The sequence below is a fragment of the Natator depressus genome, chromosome 10 (assembly GCF_965152275.1).
Source record: "Natator depressus isolate rNatDep1 chromosome 10, rNatDep2.hap1, whole genome shotgun sequence".
In the NCBI taxonomy this organism is placed as follows: domain Eukaryota; kingdom Metazoa; phylum Chordata; order Testudines; family Cheloniidae; genus Natator; species Natator depressus.
Window position 1 is genome coordinate 60,894,494 of NC_134243.1, and position 21,816 is coordinate 60,916,309.

The following is a 21,816-nucleotide window of genomic DNA, read 5'->3' on the forward strand; positions in this document are numbered from 1 at the left end:
TTCCCTAGCGAGAAGCAAAGAGCAGCGGGCCACAGGGAGCGAGGCGCTTCACACGGGGTCGCCTTGCGGGCCCCCCCCCACCCCCGAGGTGCGATCCCCATCCCCCGGTCGCTCTCCCATTGCATTTCCCCTGGGGGGCGGGGAGGGGAGCGAAGGGGACACGTGTGAACAGTCCAGCTCTCCGAGCTGCTGCCCCAGGCGGGGGGCGGCTCTCACTCCCCGAGCCACTGGGAGCGCAGCGGCTTTGCGGGTGTGTCCCGCGGCTGCCTGGCTTTTGTTGGTTGGCTGGCTGACTCGGCGCTGCGATTTTTCACCTTGATGTGTCGACTTGAGGAAACCCGGAAGTTAATATTAAAATTCAATTTAAGGAGGCTCGCTCACTAAAAATGCTAAGTCACCAAAGGGGAGGGACCGGCCGCTTTAATTACACAGAGAAGCTCCCACGCGTCTCCCGCACCTACAGGGAAGGGCGACGGGGAGGCAGGGAGACCCACCGCTCCGCAGCTCGGACCCCGCGCCCCTGAGCAGCCTCCCTCCCTCCCTCCCTCCCGAGCCCCGCCGAGCTTGCCGTGTGGGTGGAGGTGATGGGTTACTGGGGGGTGAAGCGCTCGCCTGCAGCGCACTGAACAAGCTGGGGATCTACAGCCCTGTTCACACCCCGGGTGAAAGCGCTGATGGGGCTGTCCCCGGCCGGGGTGCAGCAGATCTGCCTCCAGCCCCGGCAGCCCCGCTCCGTGGGGAGCAACCTGCAGGTCTGGTTACCTGCCTGGGCGTGGGAGACCAGAGCCAAGCTGCAGCTCGCCCTGCTCCTCCGGCTTCTCTTGGTGGCTGGGGCGCTCAGGGTCAGATCGCTGGAGGGAGGGCTGCGATCGATGTGAAGGGCCACACAAAACGGCTGGGGGGGGGGGGGCGGTGGCAGGGGTGGGCACAACCCTACAGCGGCCAGGAGCGGGTGTGCCCGGCCAGGGTGTGTTTCTGACAGGCACTAGCTCTAGAGCAGCTCCTTTGTGCTCCGCGCAGCCGAGGGGTTGTGCTCGTTTTCCTGTCCGCAGCCATCTAATCTGCTGGCGGGGACATGCAGACTTTTGCAGCTCGCTGCCTGTGGGCTGAGTGCAGGCTTCCCCCCCCCCACTCCCCCAGCCCCCCCAGCCCCACCGCCCCCTTCCCCAGGAGGGGCTGCTCCGGAGCTTGGGAGCGGAGAGAGCCGGGGTTAGATAGGAAGGAGAGACGGTCCAGCTTCCTTAATATGTACGGTGATGTCACGGGCAGGAGTGTGTATGTGTGAGAGAGAAAGAGAGTGTGTTTGGGGGGAAGGGGGGTGTGCATGGGGCCGCCAGCGCGCATGTCTGCTCTCTACCAGCAGCAGCAGCTGCAGCAGCGGGCGCTGTGGCCAAAGACATTGAAACAGTAAGAGACATGGCTAGAGATGGCGAGGGACGCGACCAGACACCTACTGGGGCTGCTGAGGCTGTTTTAAAAGAACGGGGGCCTTAAAATTGATCAACCGTCACGAAAAAAAAAAAAACAAATCACACAGAAAGAGAGAGCCCCACCAACCCCCCCGCCCCACGCGCCTGATCCTTTCCACAGGGGCTGGAATCCTGCATGCCTCCAACGTGAAGACCTCCTAGGATCTTCCAGCCATAGGCCAGATAGATGTGGTGTCCACAAGCCTGCACGAATAACAATGAACGCGCAGCTGACGATGGAGAACATTGGCGATCTGCACGGGGTGAGCCATGAGCCGGTGCCAACCACGGCCGATCTGATGAGCAGCAGCCCCCATCACAGGAGCTCGGTGGCCCATCGCAGCAATCATTTGCCAGCCCACCCTCGCTCCATGGGCATGGCTTCCATCCTGGACGGTGGCGACTACCACCACCACCACCGGCCTCCTGACCACGCTCTGACGGGACCCCTGCATCCCACCATGACCATGGCCTGCGAGACACCCCCCGGGATGAGCATGAGCAGCACCTACACCACATTAACCCCTCTGCAACCGCTACCTCCCATCTCCACCGTCTCGGACAAGTTCCCTCACCATCACCACCATCACCACCACCACCATCACCACCAGCGGATCCCTGGGAATGTGAGTGGCAGCTTCACCCTCATGAGGGACGAGCGGGGTCTGGCTTCTATGAACAATCTCTACACCCCCTACCATAAGGATGTTACCGGCATGGGGCAGAGCCTCTCCCCTTTGTCTGGATCAGGCCTGGGGGGCATCCACAACTCCCAGCAAGGGCTGCCTCATTACGCTCACCCCAGTGCCCCCATGCCTGCCGAGAAAATGCTCACCCCGAACGGATTCGAAGCCCACCACCCTGCCATGCTGGGCAGGCATGGGGACCAACATCTCACCCCTACATCCGCTGGCATGGTGCCTATCAATGGGATCCCGCATCACCCTCATGCCCACCTGAATGCCCAGAGTCACGGGCAGATTCTGGGCTCTGCCAGGGAACAAAACCCTTCTGTCACTGGTTCGCAGGTCAACAGTGGAAGTAATTCAGGGCAAATGGAAGAAATCAATACCAAAGAAGTAGCTCAGAGGATCACCACCGAGCTCAAACGGTACAGCATCCCCCAGGCTATCTTCGCCCAGCGGGTGCTGTGCCGGTCTCAAGGGACCCTCTCAGACCTATTGAGGAACCCCAAGCCCTGGAGCAAACTCAAATCCGGCCGGGAGACCTTTCGGAGGATGTGGAAGTGGCTTCAGGAGCCAGAATTCCAGAGAATGTCTGCTCTCAGGCTAGCAGGTGAGCCTCTGCGATTACTGCTGTGTTTGTGTGGCTAGGCAGACAGAGAGCTCAGAGCTTGCCCAGGACAAGCCCATTCCAGTACGTATGTGCAGATAAATAATATCACAGGTCACATCACGCCTTGTATTTTGTTCCTTTCCAGTGCAATATGTCTCTCCCTTTCAAGTCTGACATTCCCACTGGATTTCCTTTCTAGCTCCTTCACAGGAAAGGGGAGCGTTTGATTTATTTGCACCGTCGTCCCCGTTCCTAAACAATGATATGCGAGGATGGTGAGGCATAAGGGCAGGCTGTGGGTGCTGTGATGCCACTGTGCGTGTCTGGGGCTAGGGGAGAGAAACGGGGAGAGGGGCGTCATGCTGTGTACTGTGACACCCACAGGATCAAAATCTACCAAGTCAGGTCTTATTATATAGACATGTAACGCCTACATGTTTATACCTGTGAACTGTACACAACATTGCATGTATATGTACATCAACTGGAAGGTGCACAGAGGAGCAAAAGCTAATTGATATTTTGGAGTGCCCATGAAATACGGATCAGGCCCCGGATAAGATAGATATTTCCTGTTATTGCCTATCTTCATATTTGTATATTTGCAAATGCTCTCTGGTGTGAGGTACAGCCAACTGACCAGCACACAGAACTAAACTCAGCTGTTGTATATAAAATTGCTTTCAAACTTAACATGCTCTGTCTGTGTGTGTGTGCGTGTGTGTACTTTCTCTGCCTCTTACACACACACACACACACACACACACACACACACTCCTGAAGTGTTGGGAAACCCTATGGTGGAGACTTAGGTGAGGCTTCACAATATTTCAAGCACCTCTCTGTTAAATGATGTTACCCATACGTTTGCATCTACCTTTTCGTCGCGTTTCTTTGGGATTATTTGCTTGTATAAGAAATAAGAGTATCATAAAAGGCTGCCCAGAGCGAAATATTCATGTTTGTTTGTGTGATCGTGTTGTAACTAGGTTTATTACCTGATAATTGTGGGGTTTGTTAACCCAGACTCTAGATTTAAAAAAAAAGAAAGAATCCATTTAAATGTTTCGGTGAGGTGTTGTGGAAATTGAAGCTAAGACCTCATAATAAATCGTTTTATACACTTCGGTGGATCTACTCTGTAACAAAAGTAGCGTTGTGACAAGGGTGAATAGATAATAGCTAAATTGAAAGGGGAGCAGATGCTAGTTTCCTATTCTGCTTATTTCGGATCGGGCATTTTAGAACTTTGCTTTTTGACGCAAATGATACAATTATGGAATGTAACTTGTGGCTAAAGAGAAGGAATGGAACTGGTTAAAACTGCAAATGATCACAAGTATCATTAGTCCACAGAGTTCTGATTTACATAGTTCCAGTCTGTATATGCATGTGAGAATAAGTATGTGTTATGCACAATTTATGCACTGACTCAGTAATTGGTGGCTAACAGAAATAGCACCTGGGATTAACATGGCCATAATTCGCTAGTTCTGTTTCATCCTAGGGAATGGCTGGCTGTATTGTCTGCTGTGACCCGAAAGAGCGGAGTAAGAATATTTCAATTCATTTCGTTTGTCTCTCTCTTTATTTTATCCCCCATCCCCAACTTGTACTCAGTCATAGTACAGAGCCCGAGTTTAATATGATGGTGGTGCCTTGAGTGAGGGTTTGCTAATTAACTGATAGGTCTCTATTAATTTGTCCCTGGAGAATGCCAGACAGTCAATCCGAGTTGGAGTCAGGGTCACTGATCCGTTTCACAGACAAAAATCAAGGGAAGGGCCAAATCTTCTCTTTCCAGTGCACAAACGGGTCTGCGCCTCTGCCTAAACAGTAGAATGGATACGGTAATAAATGCTCCCTGGCTATTCGGAGGCCCCAAACTGGCTACACATTTGATTCCTCGTCTCCTTTTCCTATGCTTATGTTCGCTTGGCTTTGGAGTCTGCACTGGTGGGAGAAAGGGGATCTAGCAGTGACCTTTTCTCTCTCAAACTGGAAATGGTCTCTCTACATTAACAGGGGCGGATGAGGCGGGAGGTGTAGCAGTGTCTGGTTTTCTCACTCCTCCAGAGTCATGTAGGTTTCACAGGTCTGATCTGCCAGAAAACCCCATTCTCTCTCTCTCTCTCTCTCTCTCCCAATAACAAACCCCACGAAAGGTAAATCCCAGCCCTGCTGCGGCTGTCCAGGGGGGAGGCGGGGGAGGGATGGAGTTGGTGCCTGAGATCTCCCCTTAACGATTGACAGGGCGAACTTCGATTTGGAGTGTATTTTTAGGACAATTTGGACGACCTGAATTTCCACTTATTTACATAGATCGATACTGGGAACAACCACTTGAATTAGAATATGTTGGAGCCCCCTTCTTGGCATGAGCTGAAGGAAATTATGCCAAGCCAGGCTCGGCTGCTGAAAAGAAGATAGATGAGAGCGGGGGGCCGATTTCTGCAGTGTATGGTTGACAAGCTACTCCTCGCACTTCCAGAGATTCAGAGAAACAGGCAGCATTGTTCGGTACTGCCCCAAATCAACCCCCCCCCTCCAACCCCCCACGAATTCCTCCTCCAGCCCGCCCCATCAGGACAGCTCTGGGTATAAATGGATCTCCATAATCTCTTTAGGAAGACAAAGACTCATTATTCCGCCCTCTCCTTCAAATCCAACCTGAATGCTGGATATTTGCACATGAGGGAAACAGAGCCCCATCCCTAAGGGTAATTTAAGCAAACATGGACCTAGAGTCACAGCATCTACTCTGACCTGGGGGAGGGAATGGGGCTCTGGCTGCAACTGTTTATTTTTTAATCCTTCCGGCTTTGTAACAAGTTCCTGCGTCTCCCCTGTAAATATTGTAGGACCGTTAGGATCTGGAAGACAGATCCGGATCCTCTCAGGACCAGTCACCGTGCCTTTTCTGTCTAGCGTGTGTCCCTGCAGGGGCTGGCGATTGGAAGCGACTGAGCCTCCTAATTAGCCGGGACTCTGTGGTGTGCTTGTTGCCACTGCTCGAGCTCCTGTCCCTTATCCAGACTGCTCTGCTAAACACCCACCCTCTGTTCTCCGGGCTTGCTGCCTGTCTTGTGACCCCGGGCAGGAGCTCCTTAATGGGAGTCTGCTCAGCGCCTAGCCCTGGCATTGACCTCCGGGGCCCCAAGCCGGGCCACTCCTTGTCTCCAGCACAGCAGCCACCGAGTGGGATTGGGGAAGGGGGCGCAAGGCTGATGCTCACAGACGCAGGGCTGCAGCCGGTCCCGGGCACTGGGGGGTGTGCACTGCCCAAGGGGAGGGGAGAATCCCTAGGAAGGACTCCGAGCCTGGCCGGGGGGGGGGAGCAGGGGGAGATAGGGAGGGACAGACCTGGAGCCCTGGACCATGAGAGGCCCCCTGGTTATCCTGCCACAGGGGGGAGGCAATAATCGTCGCGGACTCAGGACAGAGCAAAGCTGCAGCTGCCTGGAAGAGCTCGGGCAGTGGGGGTCGCTCGCTCCCATTGCGGCCTGGTGAGGAACCCCAGGGGAGCAGGAAACTGTGCGATGCGGCACCGCCCTGGGCCCTGCCACTGCCCCGAACGGAGGAGGGCCCTGGGCCGGAGATCCCTGCACCTGCCTGGCTGGAGGCGAAGCCCAGCGCCCGGCTCGGGCCTGCAAAGGGGCAGTTCGGGAACACGTGTCTGTTTACAGGGAGCTGATTCCGGATCCATGGAGCTCTGGGCGCTCACACGCACCGGGCCGGGGCCTTCTCCAGGGCGGACGCCAGCCACTCCCATCCCCCATTGTGGGTTCCCAGCACAGCCCCCAGCTGCCCCCGCACCCCGCCGGTAGCCAGTGGGCCTGTGGGGGGGCGCTGGTTAGTTCTCGGGCTGGCCCCCGGTAATGCAAAATGCCCGCGTTCAGGGCAGGCTGCCATGCTCTGGGATGCAGGCGTTGCTAGAAAGGCAATCTGCTGTAAATGCATAAACTATCGATTTTATTTTGTGCAGGTTTTAAATGTGTGATGATCTTACTAAGTGGTAAAAATCTGCCCCGATTGATATTGATGTATGAACATCAATTGGAAATATCATAAATTACTCCAGCCAACGCAAATTAAATTTCACGTCCAAATTATAACTCACTCTCGGGCATTTAGAGAATTATCAGGCAGATTAATATCCCGAGCAGGCTGTCAGACTCTTTATTTATTTTCTGTGCGTTTCTTAAAGCCAACATCAAGAAGGCGACAAGGAGGAAAACAAAACCCTGGTTATTTTAGGCTTCACTGTCTTGTCCAGCACTTTATCTTGAGTATTTGCCCCTTCCAGCGATCCCTGGGGGTTTCTTACCTCCCAGATTACACCGAAGCTCCGACAAATAAAGGGAAAATTGGTAGTTACATGGAAGCTGTATTGAGGTCTTGACACTTCCTGGGCTGTCTCTCGAAATGTAAGCAGAACTGCTAATTGCAAAGCTGACCTCTTCCAGCCTCCATTTTATTCACCCCATCTTCCTTCTCCTCTCCATCCTCCTTTCCTTTGTCTGGTCCCCCCCCCTCTGCCCTCAGCACTGCATATTTATGAATTTACCAGTTTTTTCTCCTTCCGTCTTAGAAACTTATTCTTTCAGGGATGATTTCTTTTTTTGCCTTCGTGGTGTTTAAAGGGGAAAGTCAAGGATTAGTCATTATTATGAATATTAATACAAGGCTAGAGCCCATCTACAATCTGTTGGGGTCGGGATGGCGATTTATTTTAGCGTGCAAGGTAGAGTTGACAAAAAATAGCTTTAACAAGAGTGAAGGCTTGACACGACAGAGCTAGCCCAGGAAAAAGAAACGTGCCCACCTCGCTGTGAGCTGGATATAGGGTCTGAAATGAGTCTGTCCAAATGATGCTCTCCGAAAGGCGTGTTTTGAAAATGACACCAGAGCCACACACACAGACACTTGCCCAGCCAAGGGAGACTCAATTCAGAGCGCGAAGAAGGTAAAACGTTAAGGTGAGCTCGGATCTGGAAATAACTGAACAATACAAGAGAAAGCTACAAGTGCGCAGGGCTGGACTGGAGTTCCCCTTTGAGACAGAACTCCCCAGATCTACTGCACAACGAGGTGGTCCGAAGAGCCCAGAGTGTATCAAACGGCAGCTTCCCAGCAGCCTGTTCTCAAACAGACTCTTTCACTGATGCATTTTATTTGCAATTTCTAGACAGAACAACGTCCCTGTTCTCCTCCGAAGGCAGCAGGTCCCCAGGGCTACGGCGCCCAAGGAGGGAAGCTGGGCGCTTTCGGATATAGGGAACATTTCCTCTGCAAATGGCTCACCCTAAATTGCAGGCGAAGGGTTTGCCCACAGGCGCTGCCCGCTGCTGCATGGCACAGGGTGACTTTGCTTCCTAGATCAGGAATCAGTCAATATCTTCCAGAAACCTAATTTTAAAAAAAAATCGGTGCTTTGCCTTTTTTCCCCCCTCACACTTGTTTTCCTCCATAAGAAATTAAATCTCAACTCAGCTGAATCCTGGGAAACCGGAGAGAAATTCTCACCAATTTAACTGTAAAGAAATCAATACTGTAATCAGGGCAGTTTTCCCATTAAATATGAAATCTAATGAACGCCATTTGCAACATTTACCCTGAAGACGACTGTGTGCAAACTCACCGCGTGCAAGGAAAGGTCGATGCGTTTCTGATATTAGCAGATCGTCACTCGAGCAGGCAATTAGTTCATCATTAGAGATCTGTTTAATATTTGCACAGTGGAGATTATGCATAAATATAGTTGCATCAGAAAAGATACATTAATCGATTTTCGGTTGAACATTAATGTCTTGCTGCTTGTTTTAGTTATGGGGAGCCCATAATCGTAGAGTTTTTAAAAGACTGCGAATCTCCCTTCAAGGAAACTGAAAAGCGACGCACCTGCAGTCTGATCATTAAACAAGCCACCCCACGCCCATAGGCCTTGCCTTGCAAAGTGGACATCTATTGACACATCTCTGTGACTTGTACAAGTGCTGTTTGTTAGAGAGAGAGCGTTGGGGAAAGGTTTCTCCTCCTGTGTGTTTGTTTTATGAATTAATTGCTAAAGGGAATCGAGTGCATTAGGACATTCCAAGCCTAAAACAAGCAATGAGGCTAGGCGGTTTTTTTTAAAGTTCACATTTCTCTTCAGATCTTGGGGGAGGGTAAAGTTCCCAGCTGTGCATTTCAGAGGATGCCTCTGCTTCCCCCCAGAACAACTCATTAGCTGCCATTTACCTACAGGTCACGTGTTGTATCAGTTAGCAACCAGCCTTGTGGTTTCGCTGGGATTGCTCTGAAGTAGCCCTTTAAATAAGATAAAGTTAACTGCATTCGCCCTAGCTGGTTTGGCAGATAGCAGCAGCCGGTGACTCAAAATGATAAGGGCCGAACCAGAAATCCCATTCCCCTGGCAGCTAGTAACAAGTGCTCTGAGAAAGTCCTCCAGTGAGGAATCTGCGATTGTTTGTTGTTGGTGTCCTTGCAGCCTGATTGATTTATAACCAGCTAATACACGGCCTCATTTGCTTCTTGTTAATATTTATCCAAAGGAGGGACTGAAGGACTGCTTGGCTCTCTGGTAGCATGTCAATAGGGAACCGCGTTCCTCTGGGCCGGGCTTGCAGGGCATTCTGCAGTCAGAAGCAGGGGCGGCTAAACACAGGGAAGCCACAATTTGCTGTATGAGATGAGAAACACACGCAATGCTCAGGGCATGGCTTGACGGGCTCGTGGCTATCTGGGCCACCCTGCCTCTCTGGTGTGCGAGCAGCCCATAGCACTTCCGCAGCAACGCCAACATTGCTCCCTGAAACCAAGGCATTAGTGTCAGGAAATAGAGCTGCGGTGAGGGGCCCAGGGGCTCGAAGGGGTGAAATTGAAGGGGCTCTCTTCCAGTCCCGAAGTCTGAGGGATGTGATTGATTCTTGTGACATGAGCTGGATCCAGTTCAGGGCTTGACTTTCGCTGGGTTTTCATGCACTTTGAACAGGCAAATCACCTGCTTCTGTGGTTCATTGTCTATTTCTTATGAGCAACAAAAAAGCGTTTCTGGATTGCCTGTCACCCGAAAGGGGCAGGGGCAGCAGAGAAAGGGACTTGCTTGGTTCCAATGTACAAAAGCGGTGTAACTAGGAAGAAAGATAACTTGCAATGAGTTGCAAAAAAAGTTCAACCCGGGTTAACCCTGGCTATAGCCACAGCCATGCCGGTTTGCTGCGCTGGAGCTCTTCCGCCTGAAACCGATCTTCCCTGTTTCTTTTTAAGATGCTGCCATAATGTAAATGGTTCACATCTCTGGTTATTTATTTGACGTGGCAGAACTCCTCTGAAATCATAGTGTGCTGAGAGTGAAGCGCATTGGGATGCGAGGCCAGGAAGCTGTGGGAGAGGGGGTGATAAACAGATAAAGGAGGATTTGGGGATTACCTTGCTAGTCAGTAACAACCCTTAGTTGCCACAACAGGTGTTTAAAGTTGTTTAAACATTCCTTTTCCCCAAATGACATTTTCCCACGGTTTCCTAGTCATTATTCAGCTCTGATTTTTGTTTGTTTGTAATTAATCACGTTTTAATTGAAAGACACACTGGTGCTGGGCAGGGAATGATATTTTAGAAAGAAACTGTAAGAGGAAGAGAGATATTAAGGGGATGTTATTGTACCTGGTGGTTCTCTTCCGGACTGCCATTTTGCTGATGATGTGAGATTGCATCAAAATGGGTGCTGCTCCTGGCCTTTTGGGGAAGGCCTCTTGTCTAAAGTCAACCCGGGATTGTTTCCTTCCAGTAAAGAAATGGAGTTTGACGAGGAAATGTGCGCTCAGGTAAATCCCACCCGCATGCAATGCAAGGATCCTGAACTGCAACTATTCCAAAAAGAGGTGTCACAGATTAACATGCAATTGGAGGGGCTGGGACCCAAGCCTAACTGGGACCCCAGTTCATAGACACAGCCGCAGTACATACATAGCGAGTGATTGCATAGTCTCACCGTTCCTGAGACCTCTGTTGAACTTTGCTGCTCATAATTTCTTCTACAAACTAATCCCCAATAGTTGTGTTGTTATATATATACAACTATATCTATACAATATACATAGTGCTCATTTTAAGTGTGTGCATTGTACACAAGACTATCCGCTAATCTGAATGGAAAGAAATCAGTTAATTGCATCTTACTGTCCGCAGATTTCTCACATCGCCTCTCAACAAATTAAAGAAACACTGTATGCATAATATTGACATGCTGCCCTACATTTCTATGGCCATTTTACTTCCTTGTTTGCGCCATGCTTGTTGTTCAGAAGCCATGCGCCATCTACTGTCCAACCGTAGCTAGTGCGAAAAGCTGTAAAGTACGAACTGGTCTTTGTACTAGTTGCGAGTTCTAATTGATGGGTGCGGGGTATTTTGGAGAAGTCTCTCCTAGAGAGGCATCTGTTGTTTCTGCGGCACGTGTCGTCGCCTCTGAACGTATCAAGTCCTAATTAAGATACAAAAATACAGACAACTTTCACGAAACTTTGCAAACATCTGGTTGCCACCAAGTTGCTAATAAGAGGACATGTTCATTTCAGTCGCTTGAAAGGAAAGTTTTTCTGTCTGTTTCTTTAGGGATTAGGGTTCATGTGAATGAGACTCTATGAAATGAAGACTAATTTTTCAAGCAAAACTAAGGCTGCGCCTTCGCTCATATGTGGTGGGGGAGTCTATTGCCTTTTTTTGCTCTAAACTGAGTTTTGATTGATAAGCCCATCTGAGCCAGAATTCGAGCACAGGTAGGGTTCTGAATTTCAGCACTTCGGACAGTTACCTGCCTGCTCCCCCGTTGCGATTTCTATTCGCAGATCTTCGTCTCCTGCTCCGCGTGCTGTATTTCCTGAAGGACTCGCGTGGGAACGGTTGTTGGTGACATTATAGACAAAAAGGGAAACTACTGATTTCGTACAATAAAGTCAAGAGAGGTAAAGAACAGGAGGGGTGAGCATATTGGCCGCATGCTTCCAAGGAATCATACAAGTCCAGTGAACTTTTATTCGGAAAGCTGATGTTCTCCTCTCTAACACAGGACCAACAATAGCATCGATGATGCATAATGCCAGCGTGCAGGGAACCGGCTGCGAGGATGTCGCACGCGCAAACTCCCCCCGCCACTCTTTCCCTCCCTTCCCACCCACATTAGACCTGGAGGCTTTAGCCACGCACATGCATGGGGACGATCACTCCAGAGGAGGCAGAGTGTTTCCATTGCTGTGACACCTCCAGGGGCATGACACCGCAATGCTTGGCGAATGCGTTTCAGTGGCTGGGGGGTGCGGGGAAATGCTGAAGAAACAGTGGCTAGGAAGCAGTGCTCAGCGGGTTACTGGGACCGTGCGAACTTGAGCATGAGTTCGGGGGTGAGGATAATAGGAGACTGATTAGGAAGGGAAAAGAGAGAGAGAATTCTCTAGCTAGAGGGTGGTGTTTCCGGTCCCAATTGGTGCATGGGGCTGTAGGGAAATTTGTCACAATGCTGCGATCGAGCGCTGGGCACTTGCAAACCACGGCTGTCAGATAACCAGGAGGGAATCTCTCAGTACTCACAAAGAATGATCCTAAAAGGCACAGATAGTGAATCCTTTCCTATCTATTCCTTTATTAGTTCGTAATTGAATGAACCCACGTGTTTAGCCTGGGCAGAGCTGTCATGTGCCCTCTGGCCGATCCCCACGGTAACACATCACAAAAGCAGCTCATACTTTGGGACAATTAGTGGGCTTAGGGCTGAAGAGTAGGATTTATTGCTGAGGTGCAGTAGGGGCGTCATCAGAAGCCTACTAGAGTCTTCAGTGGGCTTGGGATCGGGGCCTACCCGAGCTGTGTGTAGCAGGTTGCCCAAAAGCCTGGTGGCATCATACCCAGGGCCACATCAGCACAAAACCTGTCATTTTCGTGACCACTAGATTTATTTATGAGCAAATCAATACATGTCAACGTGACAGAGAGGGCAACTTCCTGCAGTGTCTTGGCGAGATGATATTGTATTACGTGTGTGAATGGTTTGTGTATAAGTTTAGGTCAGGCATTGTATGCACTCCATGGGGGGAGGGCTACCACAGCTTCTCCAGGAAGGGAAAGCAGTAGGGGATGATCAAGAAAAATCACTAAGGTTATAACACCTGCAGGTAGGCACCACGTCCTGGGGAGGTTCTCCTATTCTCGTTCTCCAGAGACCAACAGATAAAGACAGGACTTTTGGATAAACAGCCTGAGCTTAACCTTACTTGGGGCCTTAGTTCTGGTTCTTGATCTAAAGAATGATGTGAACTTGTAACCGGAGGAAAACCCAGTTGTGAGGTTGGAAGGCCTGACACCTACCTACCAGATCCCAATGCTGGAATTGGGGGTGCTCTGGTAAGCTTGTTAGCATGTGGATAGGTTCTTTTATTGTTTCTCTGTTTTTGTTGTAATGCTTTTACTTTAAGAATAAATGTGCTTGCTGAGAAGGAGCTGTGACATAACCGCAAGAAATACACTGATCTTAGCATTTGAAGTAAAAGCAAAGCACAGGTATTGGGCTTTTAGACAGGCTCGCTTGCTAAGGCTACCCCAGTGTGGATCATGGTGGTGTGCAGCCTTTAAAACCCCTGTCAGAAGGGAATGAGATGTAGGCCTCCACCCAGTGGAGGTGATGGCCAGGAGCCAGAAATCTTTTAGTGGATGCTCTTGAGGGACCATGGAGGAGAAATACAGTGCAGTTACCCTACAACTATGACATTCAACTCTTACTTTAAATAAATATAAACTTATTTTCAAATATCATACCTTGATAAAACTAAAATGATGCTTCCTGGATTTGTTCCAAGATGCATCATCTTTTGGCCAGTAAGAAAGTTGATTTTGGTTGTGTAATGGCAAAATAATCATCTGAAGGAGAATTTTCCAGGAACAAGAATAGTTTTGATTGTACCCCATTTTACAGTGATAAAAATCTTCAATGCTAAAATTGGATATGTTCCCACAATGTTAAATGAAGGGTACATTGATTATTGTTCAGTAACTTTTACACACAGTATTACTGACTAACTCATAATGCTAAGGCCCAGATGACCTAAGGATTTTTGTATTTAACTTTTTAAATTTTTTTTTCTGTTGGGCCACCAACCTGCTACCACTTCAAACTGAACTTCAAATACTAGTGCGCCACTTGTAATTCCAGCTAATTTTAAATAAGAGGACACAAATTTCCATTCTTTAGTGATTTTGCTCCAAAAAATTGAAGAGAACCTTAAGGTCCTAGACAGTTTTAAAGTACAGTGATATTAACATGAAATACTATGAGGGTTAGTCTGAAATAATCGAAAAGATTACTGACTTTTGAAAATTCTAGCTGCTCATTTGTATGTTCTTGACAAACATTTTGAAATACTTTCATGAATATTTATGCAACAATGACACTGCAGAAATGCATTTTCACCAGTTTCAACAGAAATCCTATATCAATATTTCTCTAATTTCTACAGGAGGGAGCTCTTTTGTATATGCTGACTGAAAGCATGTTTTAAAAGCAAAACAGATATTTCATGTAGCTTTAAAATCCATGTAGACCGAAATAGCTACATTTTATCATGATGAGGCTTGATTATTTTGTTTAATCTCGAAGCTTGTTAGCCACCCACTTTTTAAAATAACCATAATAAAATCAAAATTAAAAGTCTCTTTGAAACTGAGATGTTCATTTATCCATATTACGAATATATTCAATTTTATTAACCAATAAGAAATATTTGCCCTATGATGCTCAGAATGAACTAAATATTTCATTACTTCACTCTGGAGGTCACAAAGGCATGAATAACTGGGGCCAAGACCACATCAGAGAGAAATGGTTACAACAGTGAGACATCGCGTTATTAAATATCCAGTTTTTGCTCAAACTAAGGCAGAGATTGAGTTGAGTATTTGTATCTTTCCTTCCTCTCTATACCACAAATGAGGAAGAGGCGCCACCTAGCGCCCACCACCGCTAACAGCTATCTAAGCTGGTGAGTGCGATACGAATGGCGAGCATGATTAAAATATTGATGTAGTCACAAGAACCGTTCATTAAGGCAATTTAATCTTTGCTATTAATGTCCCTTCAATTCATTTGGGGTAATTAAGATGCAGTTAAAGTGATTACATTCTAATTACTTATGCTAGACGAACGAGCGTTTGCCACGCTAAATGCGGTTAACTAAGGACTCAGCGAAAGAAAGTTAACATTTGCTTTAAATGATGTAACTGGAAAATCAGGTCCTTTCCCTGTATTATTCCAGTTAGCAGCATATTCCGTAAGGGTGACGTCAGCTCACTGGAGCAGTTAAGGATCCCTCAACATTGCAATGGGGGGTAAGCCCCGGAATCCCAGCCCTGTTGAGTCAGCACCACTCAATCTGGATCACTTTGTTATTGCAGTGGAAGCAAATTAAGGTCACTAATTTTCATACAGTGCCTATAACTGGGATGCTTACAATTAAGATTCTCCGCTGAAATCTCCCTGGCCAATCTGTGGACATTCTGCCTGGTTTCCCACAGAAAGATGCTTTATTGTCAAACTGTTCTTTTATTCAGATATTAAATAGCAACAAAGTGAGCAGAACTGGAATCCAATTTGAGTAACGTGAGAGATGAAGTAGGAGGATATATCCTAGCACTCACTGTCCAAACATCTAGAGTGGAGTAGGATGACAGTGAAATACTGCACTCTAAAGAAGCGTAAACCTGAACAGTCATTGTGTTTTTATATGTAAACCGGATTGATCTATGTCAGGAGTGGAAAGAAATAACATGGTGTAGTTTAGGATGTACCCTACGATTTTAAAACCATTAATATACTCTTCTGCTGGTGTGGGGGAGAAAGAGCCATTCTTTAGTGAACAGTGTAAGCAGCACTAATGTTTTACTGGGCTGGGGAGGCTTTAAGCTGGGAATGAGTCGTGGTGTGTTTGTACGGGCCTAACCCAAATGCAGGCCTGATGTTGCTTGGTGCCTCTAGGCACTACCATAGTACTCCTTTTGCACAAGACTAGGTGACAGAGACAGCCACATGAGGGTCTCCCATGTCCTTCTGAACACCTCTGAGGGCGGTGTGAATGAGATGGAGCAAGTCCAGGACAGGGACCACATAGACCCAGCGGCCCTAATACTATGCGTAATGGCACAGACGGGCTGGGGCTGTCGCTTCAGGCCAAACAGGGTTGTTTGGCTTTGTGACTGAATCGCATTAAATGAACACAATTCATATAAGCCCCTAATTACATTCTTATACGTGCTATATTTTAAGAGTTCTGTGAGAATGTCATGTATTTCTATCACCATTCCTATGTCTTCACACTCCATGTTTGTGTGGAGATGATATCCATGTGATAAATGAATTTACCATACACCTTTGACCATTTTGCCAGCAGTATGCCCACTGATTCATATTCTCTGGGACTATTTTTAACACCCCAACCCCCTAAGCAGCTTAAAATAGATGCCACTTAAAAAAAATCAATCTGTTAGAGAAATGTTTCCTCCTTCTCTGTCCAAATGTGGAATTTCCTCCAAGAAATCTCCCCCCAGTCCTGCTCCACTTGATGGGTTTTCTATACATGAAAATGTCACTGGATATTTTATGATGCAACAAGGCTAAAAGCAGGAACTTTGGAAAGAGATTGTTCCCAGCTTCACAATGTGGTTCAATCCCTTCTAGGTCCCAAGATAATGGGTTTTAAAATCATGACATGTTTAGGTTTAGAAAAGACATTTAAGGTAAATCTAGAGGGGGTTTGTGGCTCCATTTAAGCTTTGTACATTTGGACTCAGGGGGCTAGATTCACAAAAGTATTTAGGTCCCCATATCCCAGACTTAGGCCCCTAAGTATTGGGTTTAGGTGCCTAAATCTCCATTTTAGACTCTATTGCAATTCACAGAACCATCTCTGAACCCTGTAGCTACCTAAACTCACTCGGCACCTGCATTTTTGCAGTAAAAAGATGCTTATGTTTCTGCTCTCCACATGTGCTCTGCTGCCTCACTCTAGATGTCTGGTTTCAGAGTGGTAGCTGTGTTAGTCTGTATCAGCAAAAAGAACGAGGAGCCCAATCCAGTCGGTGTGCTCAGGCCATGTCTACTGGATCAGGCCTCTCAGGCAAATTCAGACAAAATGGAGGAGACCATCCCTAATAACTTTTAGCCCAGTGGTTAGAGTACTTACCTGGGAGGTGGGTACTGTGGATAAATAATCAAACAGTCATTGGGCCAGAGAGCGAGCATGAGAAAGTGCAAGCATGAGAATGACTCTATAGCCTGGTGGTTAGCGCACTCACCCAGCATGTGGGAGACATAGGAACCAGTCCCCCCGAGCTAGTGACTCTTCAATTATTTATCCACAGTGGAAAAGCTTCAGCCGGAGAGACTGAAGGAGCCCCACATCAGAATGTCCCATAGCCCAGTGGGTATGGCATGCACCTGAGCAGTGAGGAATCCCCGTTCAATTCCCTTCTTCTCATCCGGTGGAGTGGGGACCTGAGAACCAGGGTCTCCCACATCCCAGGGAGTGCTCTAACTACTAGGGTAAAAGTTATGAGGAACATCTTCCCCTCCTCTCACCAGCTTCTTGCAACAACACACCTTAGGTGCCTAACTCCAAGAGATGGGTTCACACCTGAAAATTGCTTGCAGAGATAGGTGCCTCCCTGCAGCCTGGACTTAGGCACCAGGGTAACTAAACGATCTGGCTTTACAAGTAGGGGGATATGAAAAATTAATTCCAACAAAACATTTGAAAACTCTCTAAAACATTCCTAAAATAATTTTTCCATAGTATACGCAGAATACATGTTAATGTGAGATAAGAGTTTTATTGGCATTAGCCTGGGATGTCATGCAGAATTCCTCACTCATGGGTAATGTGCATTAAAAAGCACATAGATACCGTTTGTAAAAGTATCTTTGGAATCTTCAGGATCAAAGGCATCATGTACCGGCAACATTATTTATCCCAAAGTAGAGAGAGCTTGCAAGACTTCCCAGTTTTGCTCCACCAAGGTATTTCAGGAAGATCATCTCTAGAGTTTCCATGCTCATTCAATCCACAGCATACTGTTGAAACTTCCAGCCATGCTGCTAATTGGTATCAAGTGCGACCACATGACAAATGCAATGGAAATTAGTGTGGTGTGAACCTGCCCACCAGGAACTGAACTGAGACCACTACCTTATTTAATATAGGACACCAAACAACCCTCAAACAATAATGATCTGTGGTCACCATTGACCTGGGCCATGTTTGAAAACATGTCCTATCACCTTGAGGTGAAAGACACTATATCCCACCACCAGTCCACTTCTACTTTTTAACAAAATTACAAATTTTTAGATATATGAAATCACCATATTTGGAGCTGTATATCTGCATACATCTCTGTACAGTTGCATTGATACATACATCTCAGAACGTAAGCAGACAAATAAATAAATCCACCAAAGCATAAACCAACAGTGTGTCTTGGTTTTTCTGTTTGCTAGGTTCTAGAATCAGGCTATGATACTGATGGAACTGCAAGAGTTTTTCAAAGAGAACAGCTGAGCAATAGAATTCCATTTTCTGCCATGTTGTGTTGCACTCAGATGGAAGAATTACCCTCAGTGCTACGTCCATCAGGGCACAGCTCTGTAGGAAAATATTTCCAGAATCCTTCCATTCATCGAGCTGTTGAGAACTTCACACTTTTCCATTTTATATCTGAAAGAGTGCGGTCATTGCCGTTAACATTTTTAGCCATTGGCTGATCAACTTTTCTTTCAGTGGCAGCTCACCTGTGATTTCAAAATCTTTCACAGAAGTCAGTACAAGTTTTGTCCATATAGTTTCTTCTGTTCTCCATCTTGACCCTGAGTACCAAATTTTCAAAAGGAGAAGCTATGGTGGATTGCAAGTCATGGTGTTGTCTCTTTATAACGTGTCTGAAGCAGAGGGCAGGTTCCATTTGATATTTTTTGTCTTTATGTGTTGTGTTTCTGTGTGTTTAGGAGTTAAAAATCCAGAAGGAAAGGAAAGTTATCACTTTTGTTTATATGTTTTAGGTAAGACAGAGAGAGAGAGAGAGACAAAACCGAACTGCTCCTGAAAGTGGGCAGTGAGGAAATAGTTCTGTTTTATTTTTTCTTAGACTTTAAAAAGGCAAATTTCCCCTTAAGGATGATCTTCTGAGTGAGGCAGTGCAATCAGCACAACATATGCCTACTCCAGTTTTGGCTTTTGGACCCACAGAAAAGTTTAGTTCCCAGTGCAGATGGACAAAATATCTACTTCTCTACCCCCAACCCCATGAACTGAGAGAGATCAATCTCATTGCTGAGTTTTCATATGGGGTTTCATTCTTCTCTCGCTGAAATCAATAGGCGCTTTGCCCATTTACCTCAATGGGACCAGGATTGGTCTCATTGTGTGGGGTACAATCGGCCCAACTCTTTGTTTAAAAAGGAGCTTAAAAGAGCACTGACAAATGGTGTGATGCTCCCATTCTAGGAGCAGTAGGTGCAGCAGGAAGTTCTGTACAACTCACAGGCAACTGGGCCTTAATAAGAGGTACCAGACTTGGCAAGTTAAGTCAGTCAAATCCCTAAGGCAGCTTAGAAGGAACAAAGGAGACAAAAATAGATGGATGGACTGAATCAGGAGAATTGCAAGTGTCAGAAATATCTGTTGCTCATGGCAGAAAAGGATGAAAGTGACTAGAAAAGGCCACAGTTCAGCCATGGATTTATAAGTCTCCTTGTGATGCTGATAATATTACATTGTCCTAACTACACACACAAAGTGTTGGAGTCAAAGTGACTCTCTTTCTATATTCTGCTTTGCCTTTTTCTTAAACAGGCTCTTTTCAGAATCTTTCAAATGGCAGCTCAAGGGTATCACTCAGCTGCAGGCAATGCTAGAAACAAAAGGCACCTTTCTTTATATGGGATGACATGGGGAAATGGCCAGCTATGCTCCACATGCCAACATGGTGATAGAGCGATATAATCGTAGCGTGATCATCTACAAAAGTGCGACATTCCAGTGGTTTTAAATTGAAAGCATTTTTGTGCCTGTCTTGTTTGTATCAGTCAGACAACTCAAAAACTTAAACTGCTTCTGGGTAGGTGTATGTTAAAGACATGAATCCAAATTATTTCTAGTGTAATTCTCGGCTACTTAAAAAAAATAGTGCTCATAAAGGTACAGGATTAACTGTCCAGGAGACTAAGGCCTGGCGGATGTCCAGAAAGGGCCTAATATATCAGTCTTTAAGCAAGCCCTGACTTCAGTGATTAGCTTTGCCTGCTTAAAGGAAAAGGACTCTGGCCCAGAGGAGAGAGATGCAGCTGTTTCCTTTTCCCACTACCCTGAATGGGAGTTGAACCAGTGACACCCAGGTGAAAGATTCCATTTACCATCACTCATGCTAGGAAACAACTGTTCTCCACTCCTACTTTTGACAGGCTCCCCTTTTGGAGTATTTGTTTCATCCCCTGTCTTACATTTGTGCTTTGGCAACTTGAGGGCAACAATTTATTATTAAAATTGATTGACTGGCTATAGAACAGAGAAAATGGTCTTAAGGAAAACCTATTATTACCTTTCATTATCACTGTTATTTATTGTTAGTGCTAGCAGAGTTCTTGGTGCTGTATGAGGCTCAGAAATTAAGAGTAGTGACTGCCCCAAAGCGCTTACAAACTAAGTGGGTACGATTTTCAAAAATGTCTAAATCAGTTAGGTGGCTTTCAATGGACTTTAGGCTCTTAAGTCCCTTAAGCACTTCTGAAAATTTCAACCCGATCTGTTTTCCATGGAAGTCAATAACAGTCTTTCCTCTGACTGCCATGGGAGTTGAATCTATCCCTAGGAGACCAAGAAGACCAAATGTTTGTGAAGTTATGTGCTTGTCTGAATAGGCGGGAGTAGCACACATGTTTAAAGTTAGCTGAATTGGGGGCCTAAATGCATTTGTTCTCTACTGTGCTTTTTAGGTCAATCAGTCTGAACGTTTAGACACATTATTGACAAACATGGACCATCATAGCACATTGCATTTCTGAAAAAGAAGGCCTATGTATTTTTGTCTTTAGAAGAAGGTCATAGCAATATCACCAGCAGGACAAAGTATCAGCATGTAAGTGCTTTGCTGAATAAAGTTGGGATTACTCACATGCTTAAAGTTAAGCACAAGCTGAAGTACATTGCTGTATCAGGACTTTTGCTAGTACAGCTTATGAAACTACCCTGTTGTAGTTTTCTAGCTATACCAAGAATTTACAAGGTATTGCACAGACCGAATGAGAGTTCAGATTTTTACAGTAAACATTGGAGACTTCTTTTCAGTACAAAATGTACAGTCGTTCTTTTGCACCAAAATATACAGAAGAAAAAAAAAATTTTAACGTAATGACAAAAAATGTCCACCCACCTTTTAAAACTGTTTTATGATTTAGGATATTTCCACTGAAGTCAGGGGGGTTAAGATTTCATCCTGCACTTCTGGAAAGAAGTAAGACCTGGTGATTAAGGCACTGGAATGGGACTCAGGAGTTCTGGGTTCAGTTTCTGGCCCTGCTACAGATTCAGTGTGTGACCTTGGACAAGCCATCTAATCTATATGTACCTCAGTTCCTATTCTGTAAAATGGGGATAACAATGTTCCCTTTTATTTCACCCTTTGCCTGCTCGGTCTAGTTAGAGTGAAGGCTCTTTGGGACAGATCCTGTCTTACTCTGTGTTTGTAAAGTGCTTAGTACAATGGGGCCCTGATCTTGGTTAGGTCTCTATATGCTATGGTAATACAAATAATAAAATAATAATAATAATAACAATAATTAATAATAACATGAGAGATCCATCCCCAGCAGCACCGAGAGGTGTCTGGTGGTAGGCTAGGGAGGTATGGGACATAGCTGGTGTATCTGCAATTACAAGGGCTTGTCTTCACTACCGGGAGATTGAGGCTGTTGCAATCGATGCTGCAGGGGTCGATTTAGTGGGTCTAGAGCCTGGCT

At 46.6% G+C, this 21,816-nt stretch overlaps 1 protein-coding gene across 1 annotated transcript in view; it reads left to right on the top strand.

Moving 5' to 3' along the window:
• The first annotated feature begins 1,248 nt into the window (after positions 1-1,248).
• The window catches only part of ONECUT1 (one cut homeobox 1), a 34,078-nt gene continuing 13,510 nt past the window's right edge, over positions 1,249-21,816 (top strand). The window contains exon 1 of the mRNA XM_074966316.1: positions 1,249-2,765. Within this exon, the coding sequence (XP_074822417.1) occupies positions 1,688-2,765 (1,078 nt within the window). The 5' untranslated portion in view covers positions 1,249-1,687. The remainder of the gene's footprint in view (positions 2,766-21,816) is intronic.